The 27,903-nt window shown below is 42.2% G+C and overlaps 1 protein-coding gene across 4 annotated transcripts; it reads left to right on the forward strand.

The window, feature by feature from the left end:
* The first annotated feature begins 1,595 nt into the window (after window positions 1-1,595).
* On the forward strand, window positions 1,596-27,903 carry RNF20 (ring finger protein 20). Of its 4 annotated transcripts, none has more exons than XM_032860742.1 (20): window positions 1,596-1,749; window positions 2,849-3,003; window positions 8,017-8,184; window positions 8,301-8,448; window positions 8,602-8,784; window positions 12,922-13,040; window positions 14,750-14,896; window positions 15,071-15,148; window positions 15,328-15,447; window positions 16,782-16,961; window positions 17,700-17,835; window positions 18,395-18,516; window positions 18,636-19,006; window positions 20,201-20,318; window positions 20,925-21,074; window positions 24,087-24,299; window positions 25,350-25,475; window positions 25,633-25,773; window positions 26,440-26,541; window positions 26,796-26,972. In XM_032860742.1, exons 2-20 carry the CDS (start codon window positions 2,875-2,877, stop codon window positions 26,970-26,972), a joined length of 2,928 nt encoding a protein of 975 aa, XP_032716633.1. In that variant the 5' UTR covers window positions 1,596-1,749; window positions 2,849-2,874. The 4 variants fall into 4 exon arrangements, with proteins under 4 accessions (XP_032716633.1, XP_032716634.1, XP_032716635.1 ...); XM_032860743.1 differs by having other exon boundaries at window positions 1,614-1,696; XM_032860745.1 differs by lacking the exon at window positions 1,596-1,749 and adding an exon at window positions 5,713-5,784 and having other exon boundaries at window positions 2,889-3,003.

Genomic DNA, 27,903 nt, shown 5'->3' on the forward strand with positions numbered 1-27,903 from the left:
GCATTACGATATGTAAAGTGGAGTAGGGTGCAGATCCTAGCAAGAATAGAAGCAGGAAAAAGAACAAAAAGCAGATCTCTATGGAGTCCTTCAGCTTCCCTATCTCAGGTTCCCAAACATAGTTCTCAGGCTTATGCTTCACTCAACAAAATCTGAATTCCACTGGAGCCAGTTACTCCTTTCCTGACTAGAAAAACTACTCTGCTACCCCGAACCACAAGCACTTTTTTTGTCTTCTTATTTCATGCACAGGTAAGACCTCGTAGCTATAGGGACCAAAGTCTTCATACTACCAGAAATCCAGCGTGGCCTAGGTTTGATCCTTATTTCAAAGCTGCCTGAATTCCTTTGGTTCATTTCCTTTTCTTTGGCTAAGATACAGCTATCTTTCTTGCATTTCTGAGCCCCTATCTGATGTCATTAGGTAGTTTCTCATAGTTCTGTGCGGCATACAGTTTTTTTTTTATTGATAAGTTAGATTGATTACCTTCCTATCATTAAAACATAGGCATTTAGCTTAATTGAATGGGAAATAGTTTATTAAAAATCAATCCCTAATTAGCTTAAAATAAACTAATGTTCAGATCAGAAACTACTTATTGATTTATGTTTCTTATCTTCTCCCTGGTCACTTTTCTGTTCCAAAGAAGCAAAAAGCAGTAACTGTTTGCACCTTAGCGTCTTGGGGGCTTAAGTGCGATGGAGGACCGCTTTTAAAAAATGCCCACGCCGGGGCTCCTGGGTGGCTCAGTTAAGGCCTCTGTCTTCCGCTGGGGTCATGATCCCAGGGTCCTGGGATCGAGCCCCACATCGGGCTCTCTGCTCAGTGGGGAGCCTGCTTCCTCCTCTCTCTGCCTGCCTCTCTGCCTACTTGTGATCTGTCAAATAAATACATAAAAATCTTAAAAAAAAAAAAAAATGCCCATGCCGGGCGCCTGGGTGGCTCAGTGGGTTAAGCCTCTGCCTTTGGCTCAGGTCATGGACTCGGGGTCCTGGGCTCGAGCGCCCCATTGGGCTCTCTGCTCAGCGGGGAGTCTGCTCCCCCCCCCTTCCTCTCTGCCTACTTGTGATCTGTCAAATAAATAAAATCTTAAAAAAAAAAAAAATGGCCCATGGCAGCCCCTACCCTAGAAGGACCAAAAGTCCCCAAATAATTCTAATGTGTTGGCAGGACCGTATATACTTCCCTGTAAGAACCTACAAGCCCCGAAACCCATCAAATCGTTTGGATTTTCTCCAGGACGATTTCAGCACAAATGGGCCGCGAGTAACAACTTCCTGAGGTGCCTGAGGCTAGGTCTCTCCGCCCGGAGATTGACAGGCCCATCGGCCAATCGGCAGTCCGAACGAGTCTCCATAGCACCAGTAATAGGCAATAGAACAAGGCACTTTATTTCAGTAGCAAAAACGAGGTCGCAGTAACACAGGCCAACAAGCCGAAAAAGTCGGGAGCCCTCTCGCCCACGCCAGCGGGGACACGGCGCAGGTTGAGGTCGGCTCCCTCGCGTTGCTACGGAGACGGCACCTGCTTCCGGGCGCTCGGCGCCCTTGCGGGACGTCACTTCCGCCCGGCGGCTCTGAAGCGCCTTCTTTTCTTCTTTCCCCTTTTCCTTTCCTTGGCCCCGCTTCCCGGAAGCTTCGATGGGTCCTCGCCGGCGGGTCAGGGGTGAGACGTGGGGGCGCTGAGCGGACCTTGGTGAATAACTGCCCGAGTTCCGCTGCCCAGCCGCGCGAGTTGCTAGAACCCAGGTTAGACCTCGGGCGAGGGCGCGGCGGGACTGTGCGGGCCCTGGGGTATCTCCACCCTCTCGGGCTCCGGGGCTTCCCTCTCTTCGGCCTGCGTTTGGCGGCGCGGGAGGCTGGGGTCCTTGCCTCCTCGCGAGTCGTGTTGCGGCCCCTGTCTTGCCCCTGTCTGTCCTCTCTCCAGACAAGCTCTCACTGAGGTTACTGCCGCCAATAACCCCTTCTGGAGCTTGAATCGGAAGCAGGGTGGTGTGTAGTCTCGGTGATGGCAGGGCTGCTTTCTGAAGCAGCAAGTGCTTTAGCATCCATTTCTCCTTCTTTGAGCTCCGAAACCCTGGGAGGCAGTTTAGCTAGCCAGAATATTTGTTCGCCTCTACTGTACGTGGGGGGAAACCGAAGCCCTTGGAAGAACTCCTTCAAGGCAACCCGGCTCCCTGAGAGGTAGAATGGTGATTCACTGTCAGGTCTAGGCTCTCCTTAGGGTTGTGCGACATCATAAGGAGAACGTTTGGGAATAGGAAAGAAACTGCAAATTGAAGAAAGGGAGCTAGTTTTTCGGAGTGCATTCTTCGTGTTAGGCATTGTGCTACGTTCTTTCTATACTTATTCATTCCTTGAAAGGGGCACGGTAATGATATACTCTTATTCCTGGCTTGGGAAATTGAGCCTTAGTGGTGATAACACTACTTGCTCAATATTAATGATTTAATAGACATTTCTGAGATCTCTTTCAGCTCTGTGATTTTTCCAACACAATAGAATTAGTTCCTTTCCTAATCAAACTATTTTTCTGATTCTGACATTTCAGGAAGTGAGATCTCTCTGACATTTTTCTTGGTGTCTTCATCCTTTGCCCATTGTCTTATTTCTTATCAGCACCCTATTTAGAAATTGGTGGTTGTGTAAATTCAGCCCTGACTCTTACTCCACAGTTTACTTTTTTCTTTCCAAGAGGAATTTGGAGATTGTGTCACTTGGTATGAAGTTAATGGATTTTGGTTAAAAGGCTGGCTAGAAAAATTGCTAGTTTTTACACTGTGGGTGGTTTCTTTATTGTTGCTCTTGCATATCTTACCTAAATTTCTGAGGGTTTTTTCCCCTCCGGGAAGACTGCTGTCATCTGGTGCCAAGATGTCAGGAATTGGAAATAAAAGAGCGGCTGGAGAGTCTGGCACATCCATGCCTCCGGAGAAGAAGACAGCTGTTGAAGATTCAGGGACCACAGTGGAGACGATTAAGCTCGGGGGTGTCTCTTCAACGGTATGTGGAAACAGTGCCGTGAGAGTGTGTGTGTGTGTGTGTGTTTTGTTTTGTTTTTGTCAATTGCAACCTGAAAGTAAGAGTTTATGGAAGCCTTCTGGTGTAAGAGAAATTTATTTGATAAGAAGAGGGAAATAGTCAGAAGTAGGTGAAATGATGTGGTCAGTTCTGAAAAGAGTATATTGACATTTGGTCTTTATTTTCAAAGGTATGCTTCTCATCTCTGGTGAGTGTGGTGCCTGATACACCTTGGTTATAGGCATTAGCAGTGGGAAACTGTACATTCATTTTTCATTCACTGAAAAGTTAGATGCTAGGTACTAAGAGGCAGTGTAGCAAAATCACTGAGAGGATGGCGAAGGGTCAGAGTCTGAGTTTAGACGACCTGGAATTTACCCTCAGTGCTACCACTTCTTAGCTGCTCACTTTTCTCTTTTCTTCCCTGTGCCTCTTCTCCTTGTGTATAAAATGTTATTATTGTACCTCCCTCATTGGGTTGTTGAGAGGATAAAATGAAAGAGCCCCTGTTAAACAGGCTTAAAACATTACCTTTAATATGGTAAGTATGCAATATGTTTGAGCTATTGATAATTATTATGGGGCTAGATACTATGAATGTAATGGTGAATATAATAGACTCTGCCCTTGCTGTTATGGAGTTGACAGTTTCATTAGACTGTTACACACCAGAAGCTTAGAGTAATGTTATATGTCCATTAGACATCAGAAGCTCACTGTAATTGGTTTGGATGTAGATCAGGAGTCTGTGTTCTGGAACTCAGCCGTGGGGATATGGTGTTAAAATGCTTTACATTTGTATAGCTTATAAAACCCCATCTCTTACTTATTTGAATTAGGCTTAGGATCAGGGAGAATAATGGGAACATTCACATTAAATTGTCGATGAAGTGTCATTAGTCTCTCTGGGGTTCAGCTGCTCCATACTTTGCCGGGAGGTGATTTTGTCTTAACACTGAATCACATCATGCATCCCAAGGACATTTGCTAACTCAATAAATATAAATATTTGTTGAGCATCTGTTGTTTGCCAGAACTATGCTTTACACTAAAGACAGCCCCTGGACTTCAGGCTGTCAGGTGGCACTGCCAACGGAGCAGATTGTTCTAACGTTTATGAGTTGTTCATAGGGATGAATAGCCCCATGCTCTAAGAGAAGCAGAGAGGATACATCCCTGTTTGGATCTTACCCGCAAAGTAGTGAGGAGCCATTGTAAGGTCTTAAGCAGGAGAGTAACATGTTGTTACTTATGCTTGGAGAATAGATAGTAGAGGAGCATGAGTTCAGTTAGCAGAGTTGTTCCCTCATTCCTTCTCCCTCTTTTCCTTTCCATTTCATCTCTCTAAGGGTAGGGAGATGGGGCATATATCCATTAATTCCTGCCACAGTTGGTTGAAGGTTGCTCTTACAGGCGATCGCTTTTCCTCTGCACTTCAAGGTTGCTCTAGTAAGCCAGCTGAGTTGTGGAACAAAAAATGAAAAGACTCTGGGCGGCTTGAGGTAGGAACACTGGGGGTGTGGATGGAGCTCACCACCGTGGCTGTGTTGAAGTCTGGCGGGCTGACGGGACATGGCATGGGGCACAGAAGTGTCCACAGCAAGAGGCTGTTGCGGTAATCTTGATGAGGGATCATGGTAACCTGGGTCACTGTGGTGGTAGTATTGACAGATTTGCTGATGGATTGGATGAAGTTTATGAGATCCCAGAATTTTGGAAGTATGGACTGTCCACTTACTGAGCTAGGGAAGAGTATGAGAGGAGCAGATTTTTTTAGAAGCTGTGGAGGATGAGGGAGGAGTTTGATTTTAGACATTCAAGTTTGGGAAAGTTACTGGACATCTGAGTGGGTTAGGTGGCTGGATACCACAATCTGCTGTCTGAAGAGAGGTCTGAGCTAATGTGCATTTGGAAGTCATCATTTTGTAGGAGGTATTTAAATCCATGAGACTAGAGGCTCTAACTGAGTGTAGATAAGGAAGAGGCTTGACAACAGAGCCCTGAAGCATTGATATTGACTGATATTTTCATGTCAAGGTGATGAGAAGAGACTGACCAAAGAGACAGAAAATGAAGTAGGAGGAGAACAAGAGACAGTGGGGGCCCAGATACCAAATAACGAGAGTGTTTAAGGAAGGAGTTGTTCAGGTGCTGCTGATGGTTTGAGTAAGGGGAGCACTGAGACATGAGGTTTAGCAGTAGAGCCTTAGTGAGGCCTATGTTCATGGAGTGGTGGTTCTAGAAGCCTGATTGCAGTGAGCTGAAGAGAAGAGGAGAGGAATTAGGGAAAAGAGGGGAGAGACCATGCCTTGTGAGAGTACTAATAAAAAGCAAGACACAGAAAATGGGGCATTAGCCAGAGGAAAATATGGGGTTGAGGGAAGGTTTGTTTTGTTTTCAAAGTAGGAGCTATTATAGCATGTTGATTGAAATGATTTGGTAGAGATGATCAAGTTGACGGGGTAGCAGAAAGAGGAGATGGTTGTTGGTGTGATTTCCACGAATAGGGGAGAGAGCGTGTGATATAACGCACAGGTGGGGAATTGGCCTTAACTAGGAGCAGGGGCAATTGATCTGTAGCAACAAAGAGGAAGGCTGTGGATGTAAGTTCAGCTGTAGGTAGGTCCGTAGCTGCAGTTATGAGCGATAGCTGTGGACATTCTCTTCTGATTGCTTCTGTTTTTTTTTCAGTGAAATCAGAGGCGACTCATCTGAGAGTGAGGATGGGGGAGGAAGTGTTGGAGGTTGAAGAGACAGGAGAAGGTATGAAGTAGTCATCTTGAAGAGGGAATGGACTAGGGTATTTTTGCTGGCCAGTACTGAGGACTTACTTGATTCTGTGATCATGAGTTTAAAGTGAGCCCACGCAGCATGATACTTTGTGTTTTGTGGTCACGTTCAGCTGCATGATTGTAGGCCTGTAGGAGTGGAGAGTTGGATGTTATGAGGGGTGGGGTTCTTACCAGGTAAGTGTGAAGAAGAAGGAGGTTACAAACGGTCGCGATTGCGACTTACTGCAGAATTTAAGTTCAATAAAGAAGGGAGTGAGGGGGCGCCTGGGTGGCTCAGTGGGTTAAAGCCTCTGCCTTCGGCTCAGGTCATGATCCCAGTGTCCTGGGATCGAGCCCCGCATCGGGCTCTCTGCTCAGCGGGGAGCCTGCTTCCTCCTCTCTCTCTGCCTGCCTCTCTGCCTACTTGTGATCTCTGTCTGTCAAATAAATAAATAAAATCTTTAAAAAAAAAAAAAAGAAGGGAGTGAGGAAGTGAGAGGAGTGAAGGACTGGAAGGATACAGAACCAATGGATTATAGATCTTGGAGGAGGTGAAGAGCTTTGGGAGTCAGGACACTAGAGAGAGTGAGCTGGAAAAGTACGCGGTGTTTGTGGAGAATGGGGTGTTTGAAATTGAGCTTATGAAGAGCATACACGTATAGCTAAGACTAAGAATAACTGGGAGTTTGGTGGCTGAGGGAGGCAGAAGATAAGATCATTGAAGGAAAGAAAGTGAACAACTTGATGATTTGAGATACAGGAAAGATAATCTATATGGGAATTGAAATCAGTAAGAACTGTGATAGGAGTAGCATTTGAGAGTATAATAAGCTAGGTGCTAAATCTTTAGGAAACGTGGGGAGGTGATCTGGGCATTCATAGAGCAGTGCAGGAAGGCAGTGTAGCAGGTGGTGCAGACCAGTGCATGAGCTGCAAAGCTAGGAGGTTTGGGGAGGCAGGTGGGCTAATGGCCTGGAATGGCAGGCCATTAGAGAACAAGAAGGATGCCTGCCTGTCCACAGGCCCAGTGCTGGAGAAACTTAAGGAGCAACAGGATTCTCATCCAAGTTTCAGTTAGAACAAGAAGAGGGAAAGTAGGGCTCAGAGAAGAGGTTGAGGATTTCATTTATTAATAGGATTAATAGTATTAATAGCTGTATGTTTGGGAAACTCTTGACTAATTTGACATATCAAGAATTTTTTAACCAAAATGGAAGAAAGAAAATGGAAGCAACACAAGAAATTGGTGCTCTAATAAACAGTTCTTACTTTAAAATATTCATGAATTCCTAGGTAAAGTAAAAATGTAATCCTTTTCAATCCTTTTCTTTGCCTGGGATACTCACCCCATCCTTCCCACCTCTAGTCCCTACCTTGTCCTGGGAAAGGAATTAGGGAGAAAAGTGAAAGATACTGAGGGAGGTGTGGAATTACTGGTGGATTGATATTTTTGCAGAAATAGAGGAGAATGAGATCCTGAATAAAAGCTGAGGTCAAGGTATGGAAGACAGTGGAGCAGACGGACTGACAAGGAAAAAGGAGAGAATTCAAGGTTCTGGGAGATCTAGATGAGGACCGGTATATGGGGATAAGGGCACAAGGTACCTGGAAAAAGATAGGGTTTTGTTCACAGGATTTTAAGGTTTCAGTTATGGCACAGTTCCAGATAATGACAGAAATCCAAGATGTGGTTTTTGAAATGGTATGGCCGAAACGTAGTATGGGGGAGATACTCCCCGGAGTTAAGGAATTCAGAATGCAGCCTAGACAGCTACAGGATTCAGTGGTTCGTCCACATGTGCACCTCTCCGCATGGGTATTGCACTTACTGGGTATGTCGGCAGGGACTGAGGCAGAGAAGGACCCAGGTGCCGAGGTTCCTAAATGAGTGGGGGGCGGTGCTGAGGAGATAGATGGCAGCGGTCATCAGGGTAGAAGGTGGTCTAGCTGGACAGTGGAGCCTCACGGGACTTTGTGAGTGTTCATGAGAAGAGAACCGTGAGATGGGTGTGGTCCAGGTTCTGGTATATTAGCGTCATTCTTACTTCCCATCATCGCACATTCTTTCCTTCCTCTGTTCCTACTTACCCAATGACTTGTTGTAAGATTTTTAAAGATAAATAGCTTTAGTCATTGGAAATGACTAATTAATATGACTGTTGAATTTAAAAGCAGATTTGCCCAGTTTCTTTGTGGAGATTAATAAGATGGTTTCCTGGAGCAGGAGGAGCTAGACATTCGTACACTGCAAACCAAAAATCGCAAGCTGGCAGAAATGCTGGATCAGCGGCAGACCATTGAAGACGAACTCCGTGAGCACATCGAAAAACTGGAACGGAGACAGGCCACCGATGATGCCTCACTGCTGATTGTCAACCGGTACTGGAGTCAGGTAGCTCACTCGTTTAGTTGCTCAGATTGTTGAATATTCTTGTTCGCCTTAGCACTCTCTTCATTTCCCAAGTTGTGTTCTTTTGTTTTTTCATAACGGTACCCACCCTCCTCCAGTTCGATGAAAACATCCGTATCATCCTTAAACGCTACGATCTGGAGCAGGGCTTGGGAGATCTCCTCACGGAGAGAAAGGCCCTTGTCGTGCCGGAACCAGAACCGGACTCTGATAGCAATCAGGAGCGGAAAGATGACCGAGACAGAGGTGAGCATGTGTGGTGCCTGCTACCACCACGTGCCATGTGGGTTTCTGAAGTAGAGCTCTGCTTTTGGGATTTCCACTTGAGGAAAGAAAGAAGATTTTGATATTGCCAGTTTTATAACGTTGACGGCTTCTTTTTACCCCCTGTGTCCTCAGGGGAAGGGCAAGAGCCAGCTTTCTCTTTCCTTGCTACTCTGGCCAGCAGTTCCAGCGAGGAAATGGAATCTCAGCTGCAGGAGCGTGTGGAGTCCTCCCGCCGAGCTGTGTCCCAGATTGTGACGGTCTATGATAAATTACAAGAAAAAGTGGAGCTCTTATCACGGAAGCTGAACAGTGGAGGTGAGGCTGGGAGACTGGGAGAAGAAGCGGGAGGAATAAGAGCTCTCTTTGCATGCTGATTTGTAGTTGCAGACTTAATGTATTTATTTTTGATTCCATTCCTTGGGATGCAATCTCCAGTATTACCAGTGATACCAGTAATGTTGTTGCTATGGCATGTTAGTATTTTCCAAGTTCTTCATATTTTGAGCCACTAACGGTCCTGTAAGAAGCTGAGGAAAGCTCCATTCTGATACGCTCTGTTAATTAAACACTTTTATAGGTAGCAAAATTAATTTTACTGTTTAAGGAGTAGCTGTGTTTTGGATATTTTAAATATTGGTAATTACACTTAAAAAATTTTTGTTTATAAGATGTTCAACTTTGACTTCAAGAGTCAGGGTTGTTTTTTTTTTTAAGATTTATTTATTTATTTTTAAAGATTTATTTATTGGAGATTAAGAGAGCATGAATGAGAGAGAGCATGAGCTGGGGAGGGGCAGAGGGAGAAGCAGGCTCCCTGCTGAGCAGGGAGCCCAATTCGGGACTCGATTCCAGAACCCTGGGATCATGACCTGAGTCAAAGGTAGACACTTCAACTGAGCCACCCAGGTGCCCGTAAAGATAATTATTTATTTGAGAGAGAGAGTGTGTGGGGCAGGGGGGTGGTATGGGCAGAGGGAGAGGGAGAGAATCTTAAGCAGGCTCCATGCCCAGCGTGGAACCCAACCCAGGGCTCAATGTCACGACCCTGAGATAATAACCTGAGCCAAAATCAAGAGTCAGACACTTAACTGAATGAGCCACCCAGGCGCACCCCCAAAGAGTCAGTTTTGATATGTTCTTGTTTTTTATTTATCTGTTATCTCTAATATTTTTTTTTAAAAAGATTTTATTTATTTATTTGACAGACAGAGATCACAAGTAGGCAGAGAGGCAGTCAGAGAGAGAGGGGGAAGCAGGCTCCTGCCGAGCAGAGAGCCCGATACGGGGCTCGATCCCAGGACCCTGGGATCATGACCTGAGCCAAAGGCAGAGGCTTTAACCCACTGAGCCACCCAGGCACCCCATCTCTAATATTTTTGAAAAGAGTTGGCTCAGGTATTAGAGTTGTTAGATGGTCTCTGTGTTTAAAAAGATAAAAGAGGGGTGGCTGGGCAGCTCAGTTGGTAAGCGTCCAACTCTTGATTCTGGCTCAGGTATTGATCTCAGGGTCATGAGATTGAGCCCTGCAATGGGCTCCATGCGCTTAAGATTCTTTTGCTCCCTCTTCCCTCCCCTCAAAAAAAAAAAAAAAAAAAAAAAGATAAAATATTATATGAATGGAGAAGTGTCTATTTGAAATAATTATGTTACTAGTCAGTGTTAATGGAGAAACTTAAAATTGTACATTATATAGTAAAGTATTTGTGTAGCCAGGTTGCATCTTCTTTAATGCCCTGATTTCACATTTTTAATAATCATGGTCTAGTTGTAATAGCATAATTTCTGTGATTATTAAGATGTTTAACCTTTTGGGGTGCCTGGCTGGCTTCGTAGAGCATGTGACTCTTGATCTCAGGGTTATGAGTTCACATCCCACATTCAGCCCGGAGCCTACTTAAAAAAAAAAAAGATGTTTAACCTTTTGTTTCTGATAGTAATATGTTGAATGTAATGAACCATTGGGCAGGCAAATAAGAATTTTTAAATTATTATTATTATTATTTTAAGATTTTATTTATTTGAGAGAGAGTGAGAGAGAACATGAGAGGGGGAAGAATCAAAAAGGAGAAGCAGACTCCCCGCTGAGTTGGGAGCCCAATACAGGACTTGATCCTAGGACTCCAGAATCATGACCTTGAGCAAAAGGCAGATGCTTAACTAACTGAGCCACCCAGGTGCCCTCTGTAATTTTTTTTTTTTTAAGATTTATTTGAGAGAAAGGGCAAGCGAGCAAGAGAGATCAAGAGAGCAAGCACAAGCAGAGTGGAGGGAGAGGAGAAGCAGATTACCCACTGAGCAGGGATCCTGATGCAGGGCTCAGTCTGAGGAATCTGAGGATTCCTTTAGGAATCTGAGCCTAAAGCAGACACTTAACCAACTAAGCCACTCAGGCGCCCCTACTCTTAATTTTTTTTTTAAGGCTACTTGGCTAAATTGTCAACAGAATTAGAAGGTGAGGGATGTAAAAGACTTGCGAAAATTTGATGGGAAAGGGTTTCTTTTGCTTTTCCAATAATGTATTTGCATATTTGTGTACTTTATTATTTAGATACCAGTTTTGGAATATACTAATCAGAAATACATAAAAGTAGACTATAGAAGTCCTCCCATCCCACTTCTCAAAAATGATCATTTTGTAAGCAATGTGGTTCATGTCCTCCCAGTCTTTTTTATTCATATGTTATATCCTCTTGTGGGTTCTGTCTCCTGGTGCGGTGCCTTGGCTCACTCTTCGTTTCTCCAGTTTCTAGCATTGTATCTGCTATCTAGTGCGTGCTTAGTTATGATGAATGAGTGGCTATAAATCCTCCCTGTCACCTAATGTAAACTGAGCTGGGTGTTACTTCTTTCTCCCTTGGCTGTACTAGAACAGTTGGATGGTTAAATCCAATAGTATGGATTTTAAATCCTATAATATGCCATATGGATGAACCGTGTGTATCATGGTACATACTGTGTGCATATTATATGCAGGTAATATGCCGTCTGCAGAGATTATGCCAGTGTTAAATTTGATTTTATAAATGAATATCAAGTAAAATAATCGGTACCTTTAAAAAGGAACTGAAGTGGGTAATATACTGAACAGTATTTTAAAATTATTTTTGATGGCATGCGTTTTAAAGTTAAAGTTCAAATAAAAACGTTAATTATGAGTTACAAATCCCTGAGTTATTTTTTATAGCATAAAAGGCAATTGTTGATAAGCAGAACTTGCTAAAAGATAAAGATCTATAAGGAATGAATTATAGCATCAACTATACCTTTTTGGCAGTTCATTTTTCCCCTCCATGTTTATTTTATCCTTGGATTCAAAAGAATTGCATTTATCAGCTTGTTTATTAATTCAGTAAGTATTTATTGAGCTCTTATTGTATTCTAGGACTCGTTCTGAGTATCTCAGGATATTAAAAGGACTAAAATTGAGCCTCCAGTTCTTAACTTGGGTTATGAATCACTTTAAGAGCTTTTGGAGCATATGTTTTTTGGCCCTGCCCATGGGTATTCTTATTTAGTAGGTGTGGGATGGGTCCTAGGGAATTGTCTAATCTTAAAAGTCCCACAAGTAATTCTACAGGCAACCCTGGTTGAAAACCACAAAAACCACCACATGGCCAGCCTGTTGTATATGGTGTTTCTCCACCACATGCCAGAGGATAGGAGGAAAGCCCACAATTTTTCTTCTGGTAACTGTCTCTATAGGGCACTATATATCCTGAAGAGTATCTGGTTTCACTTACTAACATTTGGATTTGAGCATTTATATTTGTGACTCTAATTTTAAACATATTTACTTGGTGTAATAAGTTCTGTATATTTATCTACCTTCTTTGTAAATTGTACATTTTGGCTTTTGAGCTTCAGGAGTGCCCCTAGCATCATATTCTGGAATATGTTAAGTAATTCGAGGCTCTTACCTTCATTCTTTGTGATTTTATGGGTGCTCATTTGGGTCAGGAAATTTCTGCCCTTTGCTCCCCCTTCTCTCAACAGAGAGATGCTGCATGTTGGTGTTAGTGAATAATAGGAATTTGTGATAGCCTTATGAAATAGAATTTTATTACTATGAAGACTGTCACTGATGAGAGAGATACCTCTATCTTGTCTACAATTCTAAAATGCAGTTTTTTAGGTGATTGTGTCTTATCTGAATAAAGTTACAGAACCTCCATTTCTTTCCTCACAGCATTTTGACTTTGTAGAAAGGGATGAGAGTTAGGTGACTTTGGCTCTGTGTCATCCTCTACTGAAGCACAAATTTGGCTCATTTCCTTAAGCAGGTCATCTAAGGGCTGGGTACTTAATCAGTCATGTGAAGATAATAAAAACCAACCTACTTCTTGAAGGTTTTCAGGAAATAAAGTGACGTAGCATGTTAATATTTGGTGGGAGGCACACTTTTAAAATTTGACACTATAGATGTTAAACTAAAATGCCATTCTGCTCCCTCAGATAATCTGATCGTGGAGGAGGCGGTGCAGGAGCTGAATTCCTTCCTCGCCCAGGAGAACATGAGGCTACAGGAACTGACAGACCTCCTTCAGGAGAAGCATCGCACCATGTCTCAGGAGGTACTTGACCTGAAAGGAGAGATGGTACTTTCTGTGGCCTGTGGCAGACATTGATTTAGCATTTTGAGTGCTTTGAGGATCATCTGGCTGTATTTTGAAAGCCTATTTTTATATTAAAGTGCATGCAGGGCAGGAGAGAACAGCCAGATCTGAGAAATCAAAATCTGAGGAAAGATTAAGGGAAAAAAAAAATTGAATGTTTTTCCTAGACTTGTGCCTCTGTTGAATAGACAACTTTATGATGTTAGTTTTTAGGAAGAAATACCATCATGTGGGGTTTTGTGCAACAACACACCAATCCCTTAAATAATGAATTACCCCAAATATAAAATATCACATACTATGTTACTGAGGGATGGGTTGGTAGAAATTCATCTGAGAATGGGACAGTAGGAACTACTGTATTGATGATGGGCTGGGAACTTGAGGAATGTGGGTTTTCAGTCCAGATTTGGGTATCAATAGTGCCATGACCAAACCACGTCAGGATTTGGGTATTTATTTATTTATATACAGTGATTGAGATAAAATGATAATAGACCTTTAAGATTTTTTCTGATACCCCTGATTATCATTTCAGTTTAGTTGAAAGGATATTGTGTTAAAATTTGACGTAGTTTGGCCGCCCGTACCCTGTGCTTATTGGTAAGTTAGTAGTTACCATCTCCTTAGTGCCTAGCACTTCAGTACTTTAGTATCCTCTCTAATGGTCCAGCATTTGCCATATTACTGCTAAGGGAACAAATTCAAAGAGGTTGGTAACTGGTCTGAACACACAGTCAGCAAGTGATTGAACTGTAATTTGTATGTAGGTGTGTTTTACTTTAAAGCCCATGTTCTTCTTTATGCTCTTATTTTGTAAACTCAAGTGCCAAGGTCCGTGCTGGCTGTTTGCATGAGAATCATCTGGGAAGTTTGTTAATACATGTGGATTCTCATCAGCCTTAAAATATATACATAGTAGAGTATAGCAGTGCTTATGAATAGATTGGGGTATAGTAGAAAAATAAAATAACTTTTTGTAATGTTTGAGACATAAATTAGGTGTGACAGAGATGAGAAGGTTCACGTCTTCTGGCCCTTTCCCAAATCTCGTGTAGCATTACTAAGCTGGAGAGAGACATGCTTTGCTCAGCTGAGCTGACGTCCACTGTGGCTTTCGTGGCTGACGGTTGATGTTATCTGTCAGCTGGTAGGGAGCTCACAGTGGTGGGTCGTACCTTGGAAAGCCTGCATGTTGCTGCACCAATGTGTCAGTGTCAGGGTTGGGCTTCTTACATGGCACCTGGCTTCTTCCAGAGAATGAATGTTCCAAGAACAGCAGGCAGAACCTGCATGGCCTTTCAGACATAGCCTCAAAGTTACGTAGCATCATTTCTACTGGGTCACTGAACTTAACCCAGATTCAAGAGGAGGGCCAGTGCCACCACTGCCAAAGACTTTGGGGACCATTTTTTAAAACCAACACAAAGGGTATATATTAATGTGAACATCTAACAGTTTTGAATTAGAATTTTCATGATTTTATTTTTATATTCATGCATTGGGAAGAAGGTGAAGCAGCTCCAATTTAATTTTGTCTATAATGTTGCATAAGCAAGGGTTAATTTTGTGAGATTTGGGATGTAAGGTAGTGATGGAAGGTATTGCTTTTCTAACTCGGTCTTTTTTTGGCTTTCTTTTTCTGGATGCCTGTCTTTGGGTTGTAGTTCTCTAAGTTGCAGAGTAAAGTGGAGACAGCTGAGTCACGAGTGTCTGTCCTTGAGTCCATGATTGATGACCTGCAGTGGGATATTGACAAAATTCGAAAGAGGGAACAGCGACTCAACCGCCACTTAGCAGAAGTTCTAGAGCGGGCAAGTGCTTTTTCGTTTACAGTTTAGAGACTAGATTCATTTTTAAAGAGTCTACTCAGAAAGGATGGACCCAGGTAGTAGTACCTGGGAACAAAATGGACTCTTGAAAGTACTTTGGTTATCAGAGTAAAATTTTAGGGTCTCCTTTCACTAAAATCTTTGTCCTTCCTATAGGTGAATTCGAAAGGCTATAAGGTATACGGAGCAGGGAGCAGTCTCTATGGCGGCACGATCACTATCAATGCCCGGAAGGTAAGATGCGCGACTCACTTGGGACACGTTTGTGACCTCGTGTCAGCTGTCATGCTTGGTACTTAGGAGTTCACAAGTGGCAGAGTGGGGTTGTGCTAGAAGAATGGGAAGGTGCTTAGGAATGGGAATGATATAAAAATTCTTTTTGCTCATTTTGCTGTTTTCCTTCTTCTGTCCAGTTTGAGGAAATGAATGCAGAGCTTGAGGAGAACAAAGAGCTGGCCCAGAACCGCCACTGCGAGCTGGAGAAACTCCGGCAAGATCTGGAGGAGGTCACCACCCAAAATGAGAAGCTGAAGGTAGGAGACACCTCTCTGAAGGGCCGTAGAATGAAACTTTTCGCTGATCAATTCACATCCATACTGGTTGGCCCTCAGAACTTATGAGGGAAAAGAAAAATGTGGGTTTTGTTGGTATGTCTGTTTATTTATATGTTAGTTATACCGTGCCTTGTTCTGAAAAGTATCTAAGACAACCTATAAAGATATATGTAGACTGAATCAGGGTGCTCTAACTTAGGAATTGTTGAGAAAAATGAGTAGGGTAAACTGGGGTGATGATCCAAAATGGATTTAAAAAAAATGGGCTCGTGTACAAGTTCTGTGCAAGGAGCACATACATCTTGTAGCAGGCAGGCTACTCAGTGTCAATAATTGCCAAATGTGGGTCACAGAATTTGGCTGTGCTGCTCCTAGCTGTCAAAACAGAAAGAAACATGATCAGTGATGGTTCCTGTTGGTTTTCAAACCTGCCTGTTAGAATTTTCTCTCCCCACGTTCTTGGAGGCCGGGAAGAAAATGGATCCTGAAAGTCTTCCTGCCCCTCTTTCAGTCATAGCCACATGTCTTTTATAATTTGATATGTTTCTAGGTAAATAAAGATGTTCGAACTGAAAAACAAAGCAAAACAAAACCAAACCAACCTGAGTGAAATCAGTTAAAGTGGATAATTAAAGCAAGCCGTTGCTTAAGAGAAGCATAACTATTTTTAATCCAGTATTGAAAATATATTTCTCTGTGACTGTTAATAAAAAGAACAAGTTAGTGATGGGGGTCCTCAACTGTGTTTTAAGAATTAAACATCCTGACAAATTTCATAGGGTTTTTCTGTGTCCCTAGGTCTGACAAATTTCATAGGCATCTTCTAGTGTCATTGGTGTAGGTTGATATATAATGTAAAATACATGTCAATTAAAACAGTTCTTGGGTGGAGAACATAGGTACCTGGTGTCACCTCTTGGCTGGTCAGATTTAATTTGATAAAGATTTTACAGAACTAGAAGGGTGGGCAAATACAATCCATAATCTTTGTAAGGAAGATGGGTGGCTTAGTCGGTTAAGTGCCTGCCTTTGGCTCAGATCATGATCCCAGGGTCCTGGGATCAAGTCCCTCATCTGGCTCCCTGTTCATTGGGGAGCCTGCTTCTCCCTCTGCCTGCTGCTACCCCTGAATGTGTGTTCTTACACGCTCTCTCTCTCTCTCTGTCTGACAAACATAATCTTAAAAAACAAAAACAAAAAAAGCTTGTCTCAACTGCACAGGACATCATTGAGTTTAAGGTTTTATTTCCTGTCTGGCATCCAGGGCGCAGACGCTAGCTTCTGCTTCTGACTGGCTTTTGGGCCCTCCTCAGGTGGAACTGCGGAGTGCGGTGGAGGAGGCGGTTAAGGAGACCCCAGAGTACCGCTGTATGCAGTCGCAGTTCTCCGTCCTGTACAACGAGAGTCTGCAGTTGAAAGCGCATTTGGATGAGGCTCGGACGCTGCTTCATGGCACCAGGGGGACCCACCAGCGCCAAGTTGAGCTCATTGAGGTAGTAGCCTCACTTTGTCTTCTGTATATAAGCCTTTCTGCCTCATAAATTTTATAATTTTACCGTCTCATGAGTGATTATTGCTCGTTCAGCAAGTATGTATGGAGTGGCCGTAGGTCTTTACTCTGCTGGATGGCGGGCATCCCGCCATTTGGGATCAGAGAGCCTAGCGGGGTGAGTAGTGACCATTAGAATGTGATGTGGGACAACAGACGCGTACCCAAAAGAGACAGTGATAAAGGAGACAAAGCACCTGATAAGCCATTATAGCGTGTTGGGGCAAATGTAAATACTTTTTTTTTAAGGCAAAAACTTTCATTCGTGTGTTCAACTCTATACCTTCCATAGTCCTTAAGATAATATTTGTTGTCATAGTTGGTCTTTTCCTGTATGTCTGACAAATGAATTGAATTTAATATGTCTTACCTTACATACATACATACATTTATATTCTGTTTTATTGTTTAGTACTCCTTGTAAATTATAACATTCTCGCAGGTAGGGGCTATTTCCCTCATTTCTGTAATATCCGTCCAGTTCTCAAATCAGTTTTTGTAGCTGCCTGGTGCTCATTAAATATCAATTGAGTGGGAACTTTTCAGAGTAATCTCTCTTAGTGTTTCACTTTTTTTCTTCTTAGATCCTTACAGGTCAAAATTAGGAAACATATTAATAGAACATGATGATGTTTCCACATTTGGATAAGAGTTTTTGATTGGCTCCCTTTTTTGTGTGTAGAGAGATGAGGTTAGTCTTCATAAGAAGCTGCGGACCGAAGTGATCCAGCTGGAAGATACGCTGGCCCAGGTCCGCAAGGAGTACGAGATGCTGAGGATAGAATTTGAGCAGACGCTGGCCGCCAATGAACAAGCAGGTATGAGTATTCTCACTCCGCCTCGAAGCTTGATGCAAATGCCTTCCTTAAACTTCCTTCAACAACATAGTGTGGTTCATCTGGATCTGACAGTGTTAAGTGGAGCTCAGATGTCTTAAAGACCCGTAATCAAACCCTGGAATTCATTCTGGCTCACAGCCTGGGTGTTTGTTTTTCAATTCAGATTGGCCAGTTTTGGGGTGCCTGGGTGGCTCAGTGGGTTAAGCCTCTGCCTTCAGCTCGGGTCATGATCCCGGAGTCCTGGGATAGAGCCCTGCATCAGGCTCTGTTTGGTGGGGTGCCTGCTTCCCCCTCTCTCTCTCTGCCTGCCTCTCTGCCTATTTGTGATCTCTGTCTGATAAATAAATAAAATCTTAAAAAAAAAAAGAAAAATAAAAAAAACCAGATTGGCCAGTTTTGTTTTCTTCTGAGGAGGAGGTCTCTTTCTTTTGGTAATTTCCCCTGTTTCTCAGAGGGCCCTGATGTGTTCTGCACTTTGTCTCTTTGTGCCTTTGCCCTTGTCACAATTCTTCCTAATATTGCTGCTGCTGTATTTCAGGCCCCATCAACCGGGAGATGCGCCACCTCATCAGCAGCCTCCAGAATCACAACCACCAGCTGAAAGGTGAGGTCCTGAGGTACAAGCGGAAACTGAGAGAAGCCCAGTCTGACCTGAACAAGGTAACCAGGAGGGGTCAGATAAGTGAGAACAGCTGTTCTGTTTGCATGGCTGGTTTTGAGGGAGCTGAGTGGGGTGGTTACCGGCAGTCACACGCTTCCTTCCCTCCTTCGTCCCCCAGACACGTCTGCGCAGCGGCACTGCCCTCCTGCAGTCTCAGTCCAGTACTGAGGACCCGAAGGACGAGCCCGTGGAGCTGAAGCAAGATTCCGAGGACTTAGCTGCCCAGTCCTCCGCAGCAAAGGCATCTCAGGAGGAAGCCAGTGAAATCAAGTCCAAACGGGACGAGGAAGAACGAGAACGAGAAAGGAGGGAGAAAGAGAGGGAGCGAGAAAGAGAGCGGGAGAAGGAAAAGGAGAGGGAACGAGAGAAGCAGAAACTGAAAGAGTCAGAGAAGGAAAGAGACTCTGCTAAGGATAAAGAGAAGGGGAAACATGACGATGGGAGGAAAAAGGAAGCAGAAGTTATCAAACAATTGAAGATTGAACTGAAGTAAGAGCAGACTTTAGAGTAACTGTTCTAGAGTAACTTTCTGACTCAGAAGCTGAGGTTAGGACATCATGCACGCAGTGTTTGGTGGATGGTGTGACTTACAGGGCGTCATAGTATCTCAGGTGTAAATGTACAATTAGTTGTGCTCTCAATTCTTAATCAAGTGTGCAGTCAAAATGGCTTGCGTGGGCTAGTGTGGCGTCTGGCTCGGTGGTCAGGGCTCAGTGAGCCCTGCACTTGCAGCCTTATTCTTCATGAATCCAAATTAAGGGACAGGGTGCCATGACTTAAGCAATACTCATGAGAATTATTGAAATTAACTGTTGGCAGATTGCTGGCATCAACTGTAATTTAAATCATAATGGGTAGAGTTTGTATCACTCTAACTTGAGCAATGTTGGTCTATTTACCCGACAGTTAACTAGTTTGTGTATGTATCAGATCACTTTAAGAGATGTCTTAGGTTTATTCCTGCAGGCATTGAAATGGTAAGACAGACCTGTTGTAAATGAAACACCAACATAACATCTCATTACTGCCCCTTCTCTTCCTGCATAACCAGTAGAACTGGTTGCATCTTGCTTCCCATTGGTCGTGGTTGTGCCTTTATTGATACTTGGATTTGAAGGACAACTCTGCTCAAAACATTTGAGTTTCTTTGGTATATAAAAGTATAGTTAAGAGTTTGGATAATTTGGTAGGAGGTGAAGTTTCAGTCTGCAGCTGATGGCTTATCACTCCACTATCGATTCTAGTTTTCTCCCTTTTTTTTCTATTCCTTCCTCTTGATCTCTTTAAGGCAAATACTCTTTCAAGTATAGTATCAGAATTATCTGGGTGACTTATTCAAAATATATTCCTGGACCCCATTAAAGACCTATCTCAGTTTCTAAGAATGGGGCCCCAGAATTTTGCCTCTTTAAGTAGGGCCACAGGTGTTTATTTTATAACTTTATGTTGGAGAACTTGGTCTGAAGGGAGAAATGGTTCCATTAGTGAGCTTGCTTTTCTTTAGTTTCCAAGTGTATCCACAAGTTTCCTGATGGTCCGTGAGAAGTATTATCTTTTAGAGCTGTGATGTAAGGTGTACATGGAACTGTTGTAAATTATTTTGCTCAATTCCAAATTCCCTTGCTCTGATGTCCTGTGTTTTCTCATTACACCCTTCACTTCCCTCTACCATCCTCATCATAGGAAGGCACAAGAGAGCCAAAAGGAGATGAAACTATTGCTAGATATGTACCGCTCTGCCCCGAAGGAACAGAGAGACAAAGTTCAGCTGATGGCAGCTGAGAAGAAGTCTAAGGCAGAGGTAATCTAGTCTGCCATTACCTGTCATTCTGGTTATAGTCTGCATTTGTGGGATTTTCCTTCCCATTTCTGAAGGATGTAGTTTCTTTCTTCATCTTTAAAGTTAGCATTTAAAACTCAGCAGCATTTTCCTCCCTTTCAGAGACCATCTAAAATAAAACAGATTTCTGTATTCTGCACTAGGTGGTAAGGTATATCACAATTTCTGGGAATAGGAGTAACCTTTTCAGACTTTTTATTCTCTCTTTTCCATTAATGCTTTTCCCATAAATCACTGTTCCAGTGAGTCACGTTTCAGATTACTTTTGGGAAGAATGTCTTATTCTCTTACAATTTGGGGGCCTTAAAAACAAGGGTAAGAGCCACTGTCCTAAAGAGAGGTGCGTGTGCACTTGTCACCAGCGTTCCTTATACGAGTGTGTCATGTGGGAATGGAGGGAAGTGACAGCAGTGTTGTGATGTGGCCTGCCAGTATAGCGTTCTCTCCTTTCGAGTTCTGTCAGGGTTCTTTGGTGTTGTGGGCCCTCCATCTGTGCAGGATCAGTTGTTTCTTGAAATTGTATTATATCTTTTTCTTCTCGTGTGTGTGATTCCTTACCTTCTCTAGTTGGAAGATCTAAGGCAAAGACTCAAGGATCTAGAGGATAAGGAGAAAAAGGAGAACAAGAAAATGGCCGATGAGGATGCCTTGAGGAAGATCCGGGCCGTTGAGGAGCAGATAGAGTACCTGCAGAAGAAGCTGGCCATGGCCAAGCAGGTGGGCACGCTCTCTTTGTGTAGCTAGGTTTTTAAAAAGTACATGTTACTTGACAAGTAAGTTATTGACAGTGCAGTATGCTCTTTCAGTCCAGTCTTTTTCTTTCTGTGAATATGTTTTACTCCTATATGCACGTTTGTTTTTATACTGAAGTCTTTCATTCTTTATTATTTTGTTTTATGTATTTGTGAGGCAAATTTTTTTATTTTTACTTTTTACTTTTTTTTCAAAAGGGTAGCCAGTTGTTCAAATGTTATTTATTGAGGGGTCTACCCTTCCTCTGCTGATCTGGAATCAGGGATATAGTGAGTCTAAATGAAAAAAAAAAAATGTATGTGTCTTTACATATATACATACATATATACATATACACACACACACACACACACACGCACATATATATATACGTGTGTGTGTGTATGGTTTTATATGCATTATGATCACAAATAACGTGCCCCAAACAGGTTATAAATAAATAACTAGTATGTTAACTGTGGTTGTTTTGAGGTCATGTAACTGTAGAGACTTCTTCTCACAACGAACATATATTTCTTCATTTTTAAGTCCCAGTGAGTTTTATTAACTTTTAATGTTCAATAATAAAGATACCAGAAATGGAAAAACTATATATGTTTACTGTGAGGAACATCTTCACTGTATCTAAGAAGTAACAAAATGGCAAAGTGAAGGAGTTTTAGATTAAGTACCTTTTTTTTTTTTTTAAAGATTTTATTTATTTATTTGACAGAGATCACAAGTAGGCAGAGAGGCAGGCAGAGAGAGAGAGGAGGAAGCAGGCTCCCCACCGAGCAGGGAGCCTGATGCGGGGCTCGATCCCAGGACTCTGGGATCATGACCCGAGCCGAAGGCAGAGGCTTCAACCCACCGAGCCACCCAGGTGCCCCTAGATTAAGTACCTTGAAAAGAGGAACTTTAGTAGAACCTGTATGCATTTCTTTGATAAAAATAGGGAATTTTGGCTTTTCTTAAATGTGGTGGTTTCCAATTTTCTCTCTCTTGCTCTTTCTTTCTTTCTTTCTTTCTTTTTTTTTTAAAGATATTACTTATTTATTTGACACAGAGAGAGACAGCGAGAGAGGGAATACAAGCAGGGGGAGTGGGAGAGGGAGAAGCAGGCTTCTGCTGAGGAGGGAGCTGGATGTGGGACTCAATCCCTGAACTCTGGGATCATGGCCTGAGCCAAAGGCAGACGACTGAGCCACCCAGGCACTCCTCTTGCTCTTTTTTAAAACATAATAATTATCGGGGTGCTTGGGTGGCTCATTCGGTTAAGCATCTGACTTCAACTCAGGGCCTGATCCCATGGTTGTGGGATCAAGCCCCGAATTGGGCTCCTCTCACTGTGGGGAGTCTGCTTGTCCCTCTTCCTCTGCCCCGCCCCCCCCTTGTGCACATGTGCACTCTCTCCCTGCATGAATAAATAAAATCTTTAAGAAAAATAAAAAAATAAAAATTATCAGGAAATTGTACTACTATAGGTTCTAGTAAGAAGTGGAGCGACATTATAAATTTAGTATTATCCCAATACAAATACTTATTTTTGTTTTTTTTTGATTTTGGCACTAAAACCAATTTTAAAGTACATATGAAAAAGCACACAAGAATAGCCAATAAAACCAAACAAGAAGAGCAGTGGCAGTTCCTATCTCAACCAGGTATAAAAACAGGAAGTTTCAGGAGGTAAGATAGCTTGAGACTAATAGACTGCTAGGACTGAATAAAAAGTCCAGAAATAGACCAGAGTACATGTGTGCCAAAGGGACAGTTTAAAGTCAGTGAGGAAAAGGAAGAGTATTAAATGCGGAAGGGCAAAAAGAAACACTAATACTGGAAAAAAGTTGCATATATACTCAGACACTCTGCACAAGGGTAATTTGCAAAGGGACTGTAGCTGTAATATTAAAGAAGCTAATCCATTTGGGGCACCTGCGTGGCTCAGTTGTTAAGCATCTGCCTTCAGCTCAGGTCATGATCCTGGGATAGAGCCCTGCTTCAGGCTCCCTGCTCAGCGGGCAGCCTGCTTCTCCCTCTCCCACTCCCCCTGCTTGTGTTCCCTCTCCCTGTCGCTTTCTCTATAAAATAAATAAATAAAATCTTTAAAAAAATTTTTAATTCATTAGAAGAAAACAAATTCCTTTATAAGTCTGGAATGGTGGAGACCTTTTTTTTTTTTCTTTTAAAGATTTTATTTATTTATTTGACGCGCAGACTGAGCCACCCAGATGTGCCCTGGTAGAGACCTTTTTAACTATTAATAAAAGTTTAAAAAATATGAAAAGAATTGATAATTTCAACTTAAAAAAGCCCATAAAACTTCTGTCTGGCAGAAACCACTATTCGCAAAGCTGAAAGACAAATGACAAGCAGGGAGAAAATATTTCTAACTCTTAGCACAAAAGAGCTTATCTTGCTACTATTTAAAAACTCCCCAGAAATGATAGAAAGGAAAACCCAACACCTTAGTAGAGGAATAGGCAAAAGGATGTGACTCGTTCACAGAAAAGGATACCAGTGGCTCTTACACATCTGAAAAGATGTTCAGTCTCCTCATAACACAAAATATAAGTAAAAAATATTTTTAGGTTCTTCACCCATCACATTGTAGTACAGTACAGCTGGAAAGTCTGTAGTGAAATTTGATAATTACAGTTGTGGAAAAGTGTGAGAAAATGTGAGGTTTTGTGATAGAAATTCTCTTCACCAAGGGCTACTTGATCAGTTTGCTACATTGGTGTGTAGATTTGTCTATTCTAACCAGCCCTGAATACAGATCAGCTGAGCATTAGACCACCGGTGCCAGTGTCTTCAGATAATAAGGGTTTCTTTTGTATTCCTTGGGCTAACCTAAGTGACAAAACTAAGCTGCTTAAAACCGAGTCTCTGTCGGCAGGTTACTTTATTTCTGAATTAACACTGGGAAAATTTAGTTTCCAGTGCTCATTTGGAGTTAGAAGATCCTATTAAAATGAGGGTTCTTTCTCCATGTTTTAGGAGGAAGAGGCTCTCCTCTCAGAGATGGATGTTACAGGCCAGGCCTTTGAAGACATGCAGGAGCAGAATATCCGTTTAATGCAGCAGTTGCGGGAGAAGGATGATGCAAATTTCAAGCTCATGTCTGAGCGTATCAAGTCCAATCAGATCCACAAGCTACTTAAAGAAGAGAAGGAGGAGCTGGCTGACCAGGTTTTGACTCTAAAGACTCAGGTAATTTGAATAGAGCTTGCCAGAATTCTGTTGAAGTAGGGCACTTTCTACATGAAACTCTGCATTAAAGAATGATTATTGTGGCATTTTTTAAAATAAGAAAAAAGCCCTGAAAACTAAATTATATTTTTGGCATTCTGGTAAATAAATTATACATCCCTGCAAAGAAGTACACTTTACTGTTAAAACAAACAAGGATCTGCTAGTATGGTAAATGTTATTAAGTGATTTTATTATCCCTTTTATGTTAAAAACGTGTATGTCTTTGTGCTGTGTATTTTACAAATTTCCGGAAGGCTGTATGAGAAACAGAGTGGTTACCTGATTACCTCTGGATGCTGGGATGAGAGTCCGTGGGTGTATGACTTTACTTTGTACCCTTTCATGTTGACTCCACTTTGTGCCTGAATTTCCTTTTTCTTTCTTTCTTTTTTTTTTTTTTTTAAAGATTTTATTTATTTATTTGAGAGAGAGAGCATGAGAGGGGGAGGAGGGTGAAAGGGAGAAGCAGGCTCCCCGCTGAGCAGTGAGCCTGATCTGGGACTCAATCCCGGGACTCCAGGATCATGACCTGAGTGGAAGGCAGTTGCCTAACCAACTGAGCCACCCAGGTGTCCCTGTGTGTGAATTTTAAGAAAAAGACTATTTTAGAACTTCTAGACACATTCTGAGAGAAATGGCCTTTGTTTGAGCTATAATTTACATGGTCTAGTGTGAATTGGCAGCCTTTGAGAATTAGTACTGCTGAAGAAGGTGAGTATCTGTAAATATAATTCCTTTTGCTCTTGGCAACTTGGAAAAGAATTTTCAGTGGTTTCTTAAAACTCTTGCTTGAGCCATCAACCATGACTTATTTTTTTTTGGTATGAAAAGGGAAGCTTTTAAGTATTGTGATCTTGCATATATTTTGAAGGGTTCCTGGGTAAAGACAGTGATGGTTTGAGATTTCTAACAGACTCTTTTTGTGGGCCTATGGATTAACAGTGCCTAGTCAGTTAATAGTTTTTTTCTTTCCTGTTTGTGTTAAAATCTGATTTTTCTTTTTCAAAGGTTGATGCCCAGTTACAGGTAGTAAGGAAATTGGAAGAGAAGGAGCATCTGTTACAAAGCAACATTGGCACGGGGGAGAAGGAGCTGGGTCTTAGGACTCAAGCCTTAGAGATGAATAAACGCAAGGTAGGATTGCTTACCCTGTCATCTGAAGTGACGGCTAGTCTCAGAGGAGCAAATACGGAGGACACTGATGACATTATAGGTTCACTTTCTACCTTGGCCCAGATTAATGTCTTGTCTCCCTAGAAATAAGCTGACGCTATTTGTTCACCCCACCTAGGCGATGGAGGCAGCCCAGCTGGCAGATGACCTCAAAGCTCAACTGGAGTTGGCTCAGAAGAAGCTCCATGATTTTCAGGATGAGATCGTGGAGAACAGTGTCACCAAAGAAAAGGACATGTTCAATTTCAAAAGAGCCCAGGCAAGAGCAATTGTGTTTTCTTTACATTTCACCTTTCAGGTGCTTTTTGAGCTCTGAAATGTTATGAAGGAATCATTGGTCTAATGTACGTCATCTCCTACTTGATTATAAGTTCTTTGAGTGACGAGACCAAGTCTGTTTTCCTCACTGCCTTTCCCCCCAAAGCCTGTCATGGTGCCTACCACCTGGTGGGCATGAAATACAGCAACATTATCAAATTAGAGGATTTTAAAGTTCTGTAATTTTTCTATTTTTGGCATGTCAGATGTTTCTCATGATGACTTTCTAGCCTTATCCATACATCTGTAAGTTATTTTAACCTACTCTTACCTTCAGCTTGAGAGTAATTACCTTAAAATAGTTTATCAAGTTTTTCATCTTTTTTGTTGTTGTTGTTTAATTCTTAGACTGTATTTTTACAGAACTGCATTGACAATAGTTAGGTCCAACTAGAGTTTGGTGATAGGATTATGGTTTTGTGCTTAGTAACAAAGAAGGTATTTGCCATTCCAGTTCTCTGCATTCCTAAGAGATAATGGGCCAGGAAAGGACAGAAAGTCCTTTCTTTGCCGAGTAGAAAGTTCCAAGTTGGAGCAATTTTTTTTCTTCAGAAATGGCAGGTCTGGGGGAGTATGTATGTCTAATGGGTATGATGTCTTACCACAGGAGGACATCTCTCGACTTCGAAGGAAGCTTGAGACCACAAAGAAACCAGACAATGTGCCCAAATGTGATGAGATCCTGATGGAGGAGATTAAAGATTACAAGGTTAGGAAAACTGCCTCAGTGATTTCTTCATGTCCTTTTTGTTCAGGACTGAAGTGGCCTGCTAATAGACCGGGAAAATAAATACTCAAGTTCTTTACATGAAGGGAACCAGAGGATGGTTTCTTTTAGAGGGGAGGTGACACTCTTATCTTAGTGCTTAGTGGGTTTCCTGCTTATTTGCCTCCATATGATTGCCACTTAAACCTTTATGGTCGATCAGACTCTGACTTCTCTTTCTTTTTTTTTTTTTTAAGGCACGCCTGACCTGTCCATGTTGCAACATGCGTAAAAAGGATGCTGTACTGACCAAGTGTTTCCATGTTTTCTGCTTCGAGTGTGTGAAGACACGCTATGACACCCGTCAGCGCAAATGTCCCAAGTGTAACGCTGCGTTTGGTGCTAATGATTTCCATCGCATCTACATTGGTTGAGCCAAGCCAAGAGAAGAAGAGGGAATGGCTAGACAGGCACTTCTTCATTAACCACCAAACCTCTACCTCTTCTCTCCTTGACTGTCACCTAAGGGCAGTTTGTCAATGACCTTTCTTTCACAGACTTTACGTCCAGGTTCTCCTCTCTAATAGCTAGATGACTTCAGGGAAAAGGACGGGTAAAGGCAAGTCTTGGGTTTTGGAATGAATTAGAAACAACCCTCATTTGTCTTCCCCACCAGCTTCTTTCTTGCTTGCTTTTAGATTTCTCAGCATTTTCTTCTTCAGGCTTACTGTATAATTTTGGATTTCCATTCCTCCTGAAGAAATAAATTGATATTTTCGACACAGAGAAGGGAACAAAGAAGAGTGGAGACATATGGCTATTTTGCGGGGTGTGGGGGATCTTTTAGAAATAAGCTCTCTGTGGGCACAAATATTTCTTGATTTGTGTAGTAAACTTTTTGTAAAGTTGGATTATAAAATGGTATAATTGTGCTATTTTTTCCTGGATGGTTTGAAGCCTTAATGAAATTACGTCCAGGATGATTCAGTCCATTTCCTATTCACTAACAAAGTAACTTGTTAAGGTCAGCTGGGTGCCATGTTGAAGTTATTTAAGTTTTGAAATGTCCTACTCATTAAAAAATCTTACTTCTTGAGGCCAGAATAATTTCAAACTCATTAGCCCTTTTTATCTTACAATGAAATCAAGCTTGGAGAGGATGGGGAACAGGATTGAGATGATGAAGAAATCTTCTGGGTACTCTGGAAACTTGATACAGGGAGGCCTTAGTGAGCTATGAATTACTCTCATCTGCCTCTCCACAGGGATTGCTGTGATCCCTTTTTTCTGGAAGATTCTCTGTAATGTTTCTGTAGGACTTTATACTCCCCAAGCTTCAATTAAAGCAGGATTCGGTTTGCTTTA

This window comes from Lontra canadensis, unplaced genomic scaffold (assembly GCF_010015895.1).
Source record: "Lontra canadensis isolate GAN:19392208 unplaced genomic scaffold, GSC_riverotter_1.0 scaffold19, whole genome shotgun sequence".
NCBI classification, from domain to species: Eukaryota; Metazoa; Chordata; class Mammalia; order Carnivora; family Mustelidae; genus Lontra; species Lontra canadensis.

What these genes read in the sequence shown, in the direction of transcription:
- RNF20 (XM_032860742.1), top strand. Translation starts at nt 2,875, where the DNA reads ATGTCAGGAATTGGAAATAAAAGAGCGGCTGGAGAGTCTGGCACATCC. An exon ending in TCGGGGGTGTCTCTTCAACG is followed by an intron (nt 3,004 to 8,016) that starts GTATGTGGAAAC and finishes TTCCTGGAGCAG; the next exon opens with GAGGAGCTAGACATTCGTAC. An exon ending in TAGCAGAAGTTCTAGAGCGG is followed by an intron (nt 14,897 to 15,070) that starts GCAAGTGCTTTT and finishes TCCTTCCTATAG; the next exon opens with GTGAATTCGAAAGGCTATAA.